General features: G+C 37.7%; 1 protein-coding gene across 2 annotated transcripts in view; it reads right to left on the bottom strand.

The window, feature by feature from the left end:
• The window catches only part of ETV1 (ETS variant transcription factor 1), a 52,289-nt gene extending 41,846 nt beyond the window's left edge, over positions 1-10,443 (bottom strand). Inside the window, exons 1-4 of one of the 2 annotated variants that reach the window (XM_072412952.1) lie at positions 10,227-10,443; positions 9,605-9,757; positions 9,103-9,190; positions 8,292-8,339 (exon numbers count right to left, since the gene is read on the bottom strand). In XM_072412952.1, the coding sequence (XP_072269053.1) occupies positions 8,292-8,339; positions 9,103-9,190; positions 9,605-9,649 (181 nt within the window). In that variant the 5' untranslated portion in view covers positions 9,650-9,757; positions 10,227-10,443. Of the gene's footprint in view, positions 1-7,652; positions 8,049-8,291; positions 8,340-9,102; positions 9,191-9,604; positions 9,758-10,226 lie in introns of those variants that run through there. The other variant, XM_072412953.1, reaches the window with a different exon arrangement.
• Between the last annotated feature and the right edge of the window lie 1,508 nt (positions 10,444-11,951).

Here is an 11,951-nt window from a genome sequence, read left to right on the forward strand (position 1 = left end):
TTAAAGCTGCCAAGTGGTAAATGCAGCATCATACTTAGACTACATTATCATCAATCACAATAATGAAAAACAAAAATGCTGATGGACCGCACATTTACCCATTGGTATCTATTGACGCGTTACTGTACTGTAGAGACACCTACAATCTGAAATATGCACCCGCAGAACTAAAGGTCCCAGCAGGCCTGGGCAGACATATAGGGACTTGTAGCTCCTAGGTTACCTGTAGCTATTGTAGAAAGGGATAACATTATTTGCAAGCATGAGCAAACAAATCTGTTCACCTGCCAGAAAGGAGTCGATGTGTATGCTAAGCACTAACAGACAGATGAATATATCTTTATCCACAGCCGCAAGCTTAGCGTATTTCACTATTGCATTTGCCTAGTGCAACAGATGGGAGAGCCCCAGCGGCCCCGACTGCCAGAGAATACAAAAATTTTGCAATCACAACGCTGTGCAGGATTTTTTTAAATACAGAGCAAAAGTGCTGCGATCCTTAACGAATTGGAACATAACTCACTAGCTACACCGAGCTACAATCTAATTGGTCATCAGATTTACCTGCACCTCGCACATCATAAATGCAACAAAACAAAAACAGCAATGACCAAAGCCTTTGTTTTAACGTCAATCTCCCAATGCTCAAGAAACAACCCGATTAATGTCAACTAACGTTTACAAAGTTTGTTCACGAATCAGGACACTTCTGACATGTTTATGATATCATTCACATTTAAATGTCTGCTCAGAATTAATTTTCATGTTTTTTTAACTCTTGTTTTTGGCTAAAAAAAGTATCTATAATGATTAACAACCATGTATCTACCAATTCAGGTACCAATTACTAAAGGTCTCATTATATATATTTAAACAACAAAACAAAACACATACTATAAAACAAAATCTGCCCCATAAAATTTATTACAAAGCCTACAAAATACAATTAGGTTGATCAACATGGGATCACATAAGAATATGGAGACCACTTATGGAATTAAAGGTCCAAACAACATTGAAGTCTGTATTTTTGTAGCCAGGAGACTTCTAGTCTCTGTATGCTACTTTATTCTATTGTTGGACCATTCAGAAAGAAAAAAAATTATATCTGATCCAATTTGTTTAGATGTCAATTTACCTATCAGTATATAGTTGAGAACTTTTAAAAACAAACAAGGGACTGCAAAGGAAAAGTACACAAAGACATGCCAAGGCATGACCCAAGACCCTCTTATCAGGAATGGAACCCAGGTCTCACATTTACTACACATAAACAAATCACTTGAGCTCTATGCTGTCCATTTATAGAGGAAATATGCCTAAAACAAGATTCAGTTACCTACCTGGCGTCTGAAATGTGTCCAAATCCATCCAGAGCTTTTTAAAGAAGGAGTGGACTAACATAAAAAATACTAAAGATCTCCAAAGCTATCTAAAAAGACACAAATACATCTTTATGCAATGTCCGCTTAAACCTCAGATCAACAAAAAATGTTCAAATCAGCATTTAGACCCAAGAAAAATGTCTGCTCAGGCTTCTCCCACCTTACTGATTTGCTACTTGTAGTAGGGTCAGATAATGGCCATCTAATATCTGGGATCTGAATGGTCATCAATTTGAAATTTTGTTAAAACTAACTATACACTCGAATAAATCTAAAAATTAAGCTAATTTATATGGGAGGGCAATCATAAAGGTCAGCGCTGGACAATCCAGATTTCAAGACCAGCAGCTAAAAGCATCCAAAAAGAAGCACACTTGGCATTTGTGCTAGAACTCTACACATAGAATTTGAAGAACAAAAACACATTTTAAGGCCATTTTTGCAAAAGCATTGGGCTAGTAATAGACACCTCTAGCTATTTGGCACAGCAGGAAACTCTTATCAGAAGCTTGGGAAACCATGCTGTGTTGTTATTGCTTCCCCCAAGATAAGCCATTGCTGGAGACATCTGTCCACACTTCCTCCATACTATGAACATGCAAGCTCAATAACCCCAACCGTGCATGGTTATGTCTTGAGTTGCCGAATCTTACCTCCTAGTCCTATCATCCTTTCACATCTGCTGCCACCCAAATCTAAAACATATGTTTATTGCATGCTTAAAAAAACATTTAAAGCCTACTTCCCACCACTACATATCTCCCCTTCTATTGTGTGGGTATTCCCCCACCTACTAGATTGTAAGCTCTTCGGGGCAGGGTCCTCTCCTCCTCCTGTGTCACTGTCTGTATTCCTTTGTCCTTTGCAACCCCTATTTAATGTACAGCGATGCATAGTATGTTTGCACTATATATATCCTGTTTAAAAATATTATTAATAATAAAGCCTATAAGGTAATGACAGCATTTTAAGGGGCTTATTCTGTTATATATTACAAACACATACTGTAACTCATTGCAAAGAAGAGTTACATAGTCAGTTAGGTTGAAAAAAGACATAAGTCCATCAAGTTCAACCACTAGGGAAATAAACATATCCCAGATCAAACCCTATAGACATAGTTGATCCAGAGGAAGGCAAAAAAAACCCAGAATCCAATATCAGCAATCAAACGTTTAATTCAGCCACGGTAGTAGACGATGATCCCTGATCACCCAACAAAGATTTGTGACCTTTGTACTGTAAAACTAGACACCGCCAGGAAAAATGGTTTCTATGAATTACAGAAACCTCTAAAACACAATAATGTGTTGGTCTAAACCTGAAATAGAATTTTTAAACTGGTTTGTACAACTTACAGCACTTTACACCGTGATACTAAAACCCGTGTTTACCGTTGGATACGTAAAGCATAGTAAAAAATACAACAAGGCTTGGAAAACAGACATATCACATGCAAGCCTAACAGTCACTGTAAAGACCCACATACAATAATATAATGTTTTGCTAATAGCTATTTGGAGACAGAATCGGAAGCCTGTTTTTCCTTTATTATTAGTGGCTGCGGAGGTGGAGATGGGAGCTGTATTAACATTTATGTGCCAGCTCCAACCCACCCCCAAGATGTCATGCATTTACTAAATCAACAGAATGAAAAATAGCGAGACAGATTCTAAAGATTTGAGAAGACCCCCAGCACTCGGCTAACACCTTCCAAAGGTGTTTTCAAAAACTGCCTTGTTTCATAATTTTTTTTCCTACATTAGGAATTCTAAAAAAAACAAACCTCTCCGTCACCCGGAGCACAAGGAGTTAGTGTTTTAATTAAAACGAGTTCTATCCACTGTAACAATGACCCGCAGCCAAACAAGACAGAAGATGTATGAGTCACTCTTTCTGCCAGTGAATGAGACAGCTGATCTCCTAAACAGCTTCTCAAGACAAGCAATCAGGGCTAGAGTTCCTCCTCCATTCACAAAAACACTCACACGGTCCACCATGTGGCTCAACCACACAGATTTTCAGCTTCGCATTCTTCCTGAAATCTGCAGAAAAGAAAGGAAGGGGGGAAATCCAACTAGAACTTATTACGTAAAAACAGACTGGCTTGGTCTATGTAAAAAAATAGATTTATTTAATTTGTGAACCAAAAAATAGTAATAAGTATTATATAAGTTCAGAGCATGATTCAACAAATGTTCTGTTCTTCTACTTTCTATGGATCATCTACGAGTGCCAAGACATAGCAACATCACAAGTTCTGTTTGGGGGGATAGCTCAGAAATGACAACATGTAATTTCTATAAAAAATTACCCCTTTCATTTTTATATAAGCAAAGTCTAAATGGTTCATGCGCTGAAATGCTCAGTGAACTAGACAAGTCGAAACAGATGCTTGAAACTCGATAAGGCAAAATCATTCATTACCTGCCGACCTTACTGACAATTATATCTATACATGGCCATCATGAAGACATAATATATATTATGAGAGCAAAAACTGCAAACTACATAAATTTTCAGCCAAAAAAATCATCTAAGGATCCATATCTACAGGTTCAACTACCCACTTGCCCAGATCCAAACGACCCGATTGTACAGGAGCCAAACATGTTTCAAAACTTTGGTGAACTTTTTTCCCCAAATATTCATTTCTCGAATTGGACTGGTTGCATTGTGGAAAATATTATGACGTTTTTGGGTAAAGTAGGGACACAAAACCAAGTACTATGTTTGTAAGTCAGGAGAGAGTCAATTTAAGGGCAGTGCATGTTTTTGGTAGAGCCATTCAAATTATATTATTCCTTTTTTTTTGTTTTCTAATTTTGTTTTGCAATGGCTATCTGATTCATGGGGTTAGCTCAGCCAGGACAAACATCAATTCATACAAAAAGTATAAGAGGAGTAAAAATTGTTACAATAGTTTGCTCAAGCAAGTTTTATGAATATTGGATGCTACATTCATTGTTCAGCAAGCAGTCAGTTTTTCAAAAGTATGGTTTGCAAAATCACAAATAATGTTTACATAACTATAAAAATAGTTTAAATAAAACAAATTTTCTTCTTTTGCATTATTATATATATTTTTTTTTTTGTAAACGTGGGTTGCAGAATCTATTAAAAAATATCAAGCAAATAAACTTGCACTGTATATAGTAAACCAAACAATCACATTGTGGGAGGCTTGCATTAAAGATCAATGGGCATTTCCTGATGTTTTTCTCTGAACGTTAAAATTAGAATAAAAAAAAAAGTTTCAAATACACAAAAACATAGCACAATCAGCTTAGAAAAATCAGGAGGAACAATGCAAGGTAAAAAGAAACAAGACATCTGTATTTAATAACTTCTACCTACAGAAACTTTAATTTTACTTGTTTTGATTTTTTGTCCTAAATTTGTATAACAAAAACATCTAATGTCAAAACTGCAGAAAAACTTACCAACAACTTTAATGCATCAGGGAGAATGCAAAATCATCCTTTCACATCGGCAGATGTGGAGCCGCCAAAAAAGTCAATCTTGCTTGCCCAACCACGTCTTGGTCCAACCAACCAACCTTCCCTAACCAAAATCCTTCTAGGTTATCAGTTATGAGCATCATCTATTAGTCATTGTCTATGCTTATCAGCAAATTACCACTATGGGGCTTATTCAATAACAGCAAAGGGAGGGGGGTTGAGAAACTCAAAGCAACCAATCGCAAGTCAGATTTAGCGGGACGTTAAAAGAAATCTGAATATTACAATTACTGCACAAGACTGCCCTTTGTACTGGATCAGGCCAATGACTTTTCGGTTGCTATCAAACCCTCATCATATGCTACCACAAAGAAAAAAATAGAAGACAAATTAGGGAACAAGATGGGAACTAACGAGGTGACATCTAGTTGTCCAGATTAGTCAGTAACTTATCTTTGGTGATTCCCATCTGTCAACAGGAAATTAGGAATTATATATATTTTACACACTTTCCTCAATTAGAAAAAATGGGGGGAAAACAATATACAAAAGTATCCTTATTCTACCTTAAAAGTAACACTGCACAAAACATCAGCTTATAATGATTGAATACAATATTGCATAGCAACATACCTATTCCCCAAGGGCAAACTGATTCAATTTGGAGGGAGTAATTACTTAATTTTAGGAACCAGAGAACTGGTACTTCTGCTACCAGAAAAAACAAATCAGAAACCCTGTACACTAACTATAATTGTTTTAATCCCAGTGGCTACCTGGTTGTGCCCAGCTCTGGTGACAATGTTGAAGAATACTATGACACCAAAGAGTCATATCTTGGAAAGCTATAGTAAACCACCCCTAGAAATTCGGTAAAACTTAAAATGAAAGAAGTGAAGCCTAACGTGCAAAAAGTTTTACAACCCAGCACAACAAGAAAATAAACAATTATTGGTATTAGGCACCCCAACATGTAGTTTGGAAATTTGAGAAGATATTGTTAAGGATTGGATAATATATTTATAATATATAAACAAAGATATATATGCATAAGATAAAACTAAGACCAAAGGCACAGGCATTTTGGACAATACATTTGCGACCTGTGCTTTAAAAATGTTATTATTAACATTTCAATATCCTAAAACAGCTTCTGGGCCAAGAGGAAAAAAAATTAAAACCTCCAATGGGGAACCCAAAAAAAGGGGTCTAGGTAACCCCAACTGTCTGATACACACACCAGCTTCATAGTTGGAACATTATAAAAAAAGAAAAGTGTTCCAGCATGAGCATCTGCTCTAGAAAAAAAAATCATTTTCCTAAAGACTACACCAAAACAACCGACTGTTTCAGTCCAGAACAATAGAGAGTTGTATTTCTAACCAAGAGACAAAAGTAATAATAAAAACACTAGCCTCCGAGCCGTTCAAATATTTACAACTTCTGGCACTTTTAATAGCCGAACCTGTCTCGACAGGTACTTTGACACCTGGCGTTCCAACCGGATTGCTGATTCATCCGTGTGCCATCAACTCAACCAAGGACCATGCCGAGTGTAATCTCATAGCATTATACTAACAAAAAAAAAATTACAACACGCTGCTTTATAATATATTATTACACATTCTTTTCCAAATCTTCAGAGTTACTTCAAGTATTTTTTGATGATATCCCAACCACATTAAGGAGAGGGAAATTCTATTGGGATAGCACATATTTAGCTATGAATGCTACGTTGTAAAATATGGCATTCAAATTGCAAGATGATTTAATTTGGACTATAAATTAAATAATGGATGCAATAACGAATGCAAAATAAAAGAAGTGATGACAAGTTTAATGGGGAAGAAGGATTGATCGGGAACAGCTCATAGTATCTGTTCAGCCCTATACAACTGTATATAAACAAACTGAGAACGAATATATATAGTATCTGTTAGTCGTATACAACTGTATATAGCCAAACTAAGAAAGTTTAAATAAATATATATATATTTCTCAGTTTGTCTATATACAGTTGTATAGGACTAAAAAATAAATATATATATATATATATATATATATATATATATATATATATATATATATATATATATATATATTTATTTTTATAACTAAAGAAACACAGTACAAAAAATAAAAAAAGCAAAACACCCTGTGCATTTTCCATCACATTCAATAAGTAAATTAAAGTGATTATTCCATAACACGTCCTATAGACTTGCATACAGTAAGTAAAAGTAAGTTATTACCTTACTATCCATATATAAGTCAAACTATTAAATAAAACAAATAAAAACAATGGAATGCATGTAAACAAAAGAAATAAGTCAACCAAACTGTCCCATAATACACAAAAGTAATGCTTATCAATCAGACATTATATAGATCACGAACAATATATCACAAGTGAAAAGAATACAAAAAAAAAGATGTATAATAAAAAGTATCAGCAGTCCACACCTAGATTGAGCATACAGCACATGTAGTAGGAAAATGAGCAGAAACTTCAATGTTGGAGATAAGCATAAAATCAGTTTTGCATAAAAGCACTGATAATGAAAAAAAATGAAATAAATGCAAGTATATAAAAATGTATAAAAATATAAGTATAATTATTTGCAATGGGCTGGCTACTTTCTATGAAAGTGGAAAAATAAAAAGTCACACTTGTGCACCAACCATACACACTTGGAATACGTATACATGAAACATAACTATATATATATATATATATATATTATTAAAATCACTACCTACAGAACAAAGCTACCATCAGATGCCTTCCCAACCTCTCAATACACACCTAGCGTCCTGTGCTGAGAGCAAGGTGGGAAGAAAGCACTTGCACTCAATTCTTGAAGCATCCCGTCCTAGTGAACTCAATGAGAGCAGATTGTGCCATCAGAAAGCTACTCTAGTAGAACGCCATAGGGATCATGTGTGCTGATGGAAAAAAGACAGCTGCTTCTTGCCCTGCGCTGCTTGTGTGATGCAGTCTCTTGAGGTGCACTGATATAAAGCTGATCAATTGCAATCAAAAAAAAAAAAAAAAATTGGGAGAGAGAGAGAGACAGAAAGAGAGAGAGAGAAGAACCTCAAGTCGTGCAGCACCAGTTCTGGCCAAAAGCAGATGTGATTGTGTGCTGGTAGCAACCTCTCCTAGTAATTTGTGATGACACTGGATAGAGCAGCTCCCAAGTCCCCAAAGACGAACTCATCACAGCCTCTAATGTATGCACGACACTTGAGGTGGCTCTTTTAAAGCTCAATTAATTGGGCTGAACATTAAGACAGCAAGTCATTCCTTCTCTCTCTCTCCTCCTTTCTCTTGTTCTTCCTTTCCCTTTCATTCTTTTTTATCTCTTTCATTCTCTTTCTTCCTCTCCTCTCTCTCTTCCCAGTCCTATTTTTTTCCCTTTCCAAGCATTCTGGCCTTTCTTACCTTCAGCAAGCCATGTCTCTTGCAACTGACTCAGATCTTGAAAGAGTTCTAGAAAGACAAAGTTATTTACATTTTAATACATTATAGGTTTTGGGTGAAGCCATTCCATATTTACAACTCTAACCCCCAAGATGGAAGTCTTATCCTTACTGGAAAAGGAAAGACGTGCTAATGACCCTCTGCTTTGTACAGGGCTGTAGAAGATGTTGGTGCTAGGACAATGATAATCATTTTTGTGTCTTTGGCAACCTTCAATATCTCTAAATGGTTAACACACAGAACCGGTGACGGTTATAGACCTCGTGTGCCAATGATTTCCAACCCTATACTTTACTTCTTTTTTTTAGATTACTAAATTTGACCCTCCATTGATATTTATAGTAGTAAAAAAATTAAAAGTTCAACTTTTTTACTATAATCAGACAAAAGATGAAATGTAATATTTTACTGTAATGATATTCTGATAAATAACAATTAAATGAATCTATTTATAGTCTACTTGGTTTATTTCAGCTTAGACAAAGAACGTCATTGGAACGGTCCACCACCTGTAGATGACGATGGAAGCTACAAGTCCCAGCACAACGTAAAAGCCTGGCCTAGATGGGTACGGGGGGGTTGGCTCTGAAAGCGTAGCTGGGGTTTGTGGTTCACCAGCGATAGTGCAATAATAATGTCGATATAAACAGTTTGCGGTAATTATTTTAGTAGACGATCCAGATAGACAATGAGTCAGAGTTTAAAGACTTGCTTAAGGGAAGGAAAAAAAAAAAAACAACATATATTGCAAAGCGTACGTCACAGCTCTCACCTTCTGAATCATGAGCCAGGTCTCTGCTTAAAAACTTTCTTTTTCTGGTGTTACTTGTCCTCTCGTGGCAAACTCTCCCACTCGTATTCTAAAAACAGCAAAGAATCACTGTTTTGAGACAAAGTCAACTAAACGATGCAAGACGTAAAGACTCCTCTCCCTGCTATCGTAGCATAAAAAGCCATAAATAACCTCATTAAAAAGAAAATTTAGTGTGCAAGCAAGTTCTAGCACATAAAAGCCTTATTAACCCCCAAGTAATGCAGAGCTTAAACAACGCAAAGTATATTTTCTGGATACAGTTTAAAGAGATAGAAAAGGTGCTACTTAGATCAAAGTTAGAAAAAAATAATAAAGGGACCTAGGTGTAAAAAAAAAATAAAAAAAAAAAAATAAATAAAAGTGTAGGTAGCACAGCAATCACCCTACAGACATAGAACTTTGCTATCTTTGTTATCAGTCACCCTACTCAAGGTAGAAGCAAGAACTTTCGCAGACTCACATTGGTAACCATGTAAGGCACTTGCTGGTCGTAAAATCCATCCATCCTTTTAGATTTTACGCAAATCTTAAGTCAGAAAAGGGGTGTCGAGCTCATTTATCGTCTGGTTTCCTCTGAATCTGAGCTTTCAGCAACCTCCAGGGAGCAAAATGGCTTTAGGGAAAAAAAAACATGAATGAAAGCCTTGCATTTGCATAGCTAATCAACCTTCCAGGATCTCATTCATAAAATTCCCTCTAGTGCCCCCCGAACTATATTTGCATGACAGCAATCCCTACAGAGCAGGAGGTGGAGAAGGTGGGGGGTGGACCAAAAAATTAAATAAATGTAATAAAATAAACAAACTTGCAAATACAAACAGTGGAAACGGAAGTCCTGGACTGTTTTGTATATCTACACCTCCTCCTCTCTCTCTCTCCCCCCACCCCATGGACTGCAAGTGGAGATCTGTGATTTGCAAACGTGTGCAACTAGTAATGGCGATGAACAAGACTTGCAATGCACCTAATGGGAGTACAGAGGAAGGAGAGGGTTTGCAATGCAATCAAGCCCACTAGAAAACAGAGGGAGAGAAGGAATATTGCTGGCAGGGGGAGAAAAAAAAAGTTGCAAAAAGACCCACCTGATTGCAGTAGCTTCAGAGTACTCCCTCCAAATTGAATAAAAAACATTAATTATTAGCAAGCACTTCCCCCTGTGCAAGCTGTAATCTGCATTGACAGAGCTGGATTGTGTCTTTTCCTCCTCTTCTCCTCCAGGGGCCTCCTATCCAAACTGATCCATCTCTCTCTCTCTCTTTCTCCCTCTCTCTCTTTCTGTCTCTCCCTCCCCTTTGCTGTGTGTCTCTTTCACAGGATCACATTTCCAGCTGTCAATCAAGCTTCTCCCTCTTCCTCTGATAAGAAAAACAATGGCTCCAGCCCCAGCCTTTCTCTATTCCTGCCCTCCCTCACCCCCTCCCTACTCTAACACATTCACCCCCCCTCCTTCTTTCCACCCCAGGGGGAATTTGTCACTCTGACCTTTCTTCACCTTTTTTCACTGACATTCGGAAATGTTTTTTTTTGTTTTTGGCAGAACGATCAACTTCCTAAAAAAAGAAAAGAAAAAACGGAACAACACCGTTCCCGGCTCTCCGCTATCAAGCGAAGGGTTAAACTGGACAAAAAGTTCTCTTTTTGCCCATCGGGTTCACAAATTTGATTTGCAATGTTTTTTGTTACGTAGATGCAAATGGTGATTAAAGTACACCTGTCACTTTGAGGAGAACTCTTGTAAGGATGGGTCAAGGTTTACCGAAGGGGTAAAAAGTCATTGTTTGGGAGAAAGGGTGGTGGTTACTGCGCTATGCAAATTTCGGGATCCGCTGGTGAGTCGGAGATTTTTTTTGCCACCACAAATCCTAGAAGAGAACTTGGGCTGTGATTGGAAGTAACGCAGGTTTGATTTAGAACTAAACCCAGACGGTCTGGGTGACTCCTGTCTGTGTGCCAGCACTGGGCACCGCCATATTCCTTTTATTTTTCCTCTTCTAGATCAGTGGTCTCCAACCTTTTCTGACCCATGGACCATTAGGCTTACAGGTTCCGGACCGCACATACGTGGGGAGTCACTCAAAGGGGAAGAAACTTCCCCCATAGTGACGTCATAATGCCAGAACCTGCTCACTCTACCATCGCAGGTCTGAGTCTGCAGTGTTGTATCCAGAGACAACCCGCCAACTTTCCTGACCCTGCAATCGGTACAGGGGACATAGTCCGCGGCTCTGGCTGTTGCACCCCTGAGCAGGTTCCTTCTCCTCTGCGCACTGGCCAGAGCCATAGACCACCAAAATTTTCTTGGTGACCGCTGTTCTAGGTGATCTTTGCCCATCTTGATTGGCCGTGCCAGGATGACATAACCATATGTTATCCACATGCAAAGGAAGCTGGGAATGCTGGGTTTGCTGGACATCAGAAACCTGGAGAGACCAGGCAGATAAATCGCATTATTGCAGAATAGACATCACCTTTCTGCGATATTGACCTCCCTGATTATACAAACTTAAAAGTGGATAATGTTCAGTGACATGAAGGTACGGCATGGCTATCACCGAACCTTTTATTTTGTTTGTTTTAGGGGCCTGTGTGGGTATGTTGCATTAATGCACTTTTTTATGACAGCTTCTCTTAATAAATGGACTGGCAGTGCACCTGAATATCCAAGAAAATACACATGCTGCGTTCTTTTTTATTGTAGTATTTTGCAGCCCACACGCGTTTTGGGCACTGCAACAAGTGCATCAGAGCTGCGTTGCCTTAGTGTACAACAAAACAAGCTAATGCATGAAAATTGCATTAATGTACAT

This window comes from Pyxicephalus adspersus, chromosome 5 (genome assembly GCF_032062135.1).
Source record: "Pyxicephalus adspersus chromosome 5, UCB_Pads_2.0, whole genome shotgun sequence".
NCBI classification, from domain to species: Eukaryota; Metazoa; Chordata; class Amphibia; order Anura; family Pyxicephalidae; genus Pyxicephalus; species Pyxicephalus adspersus.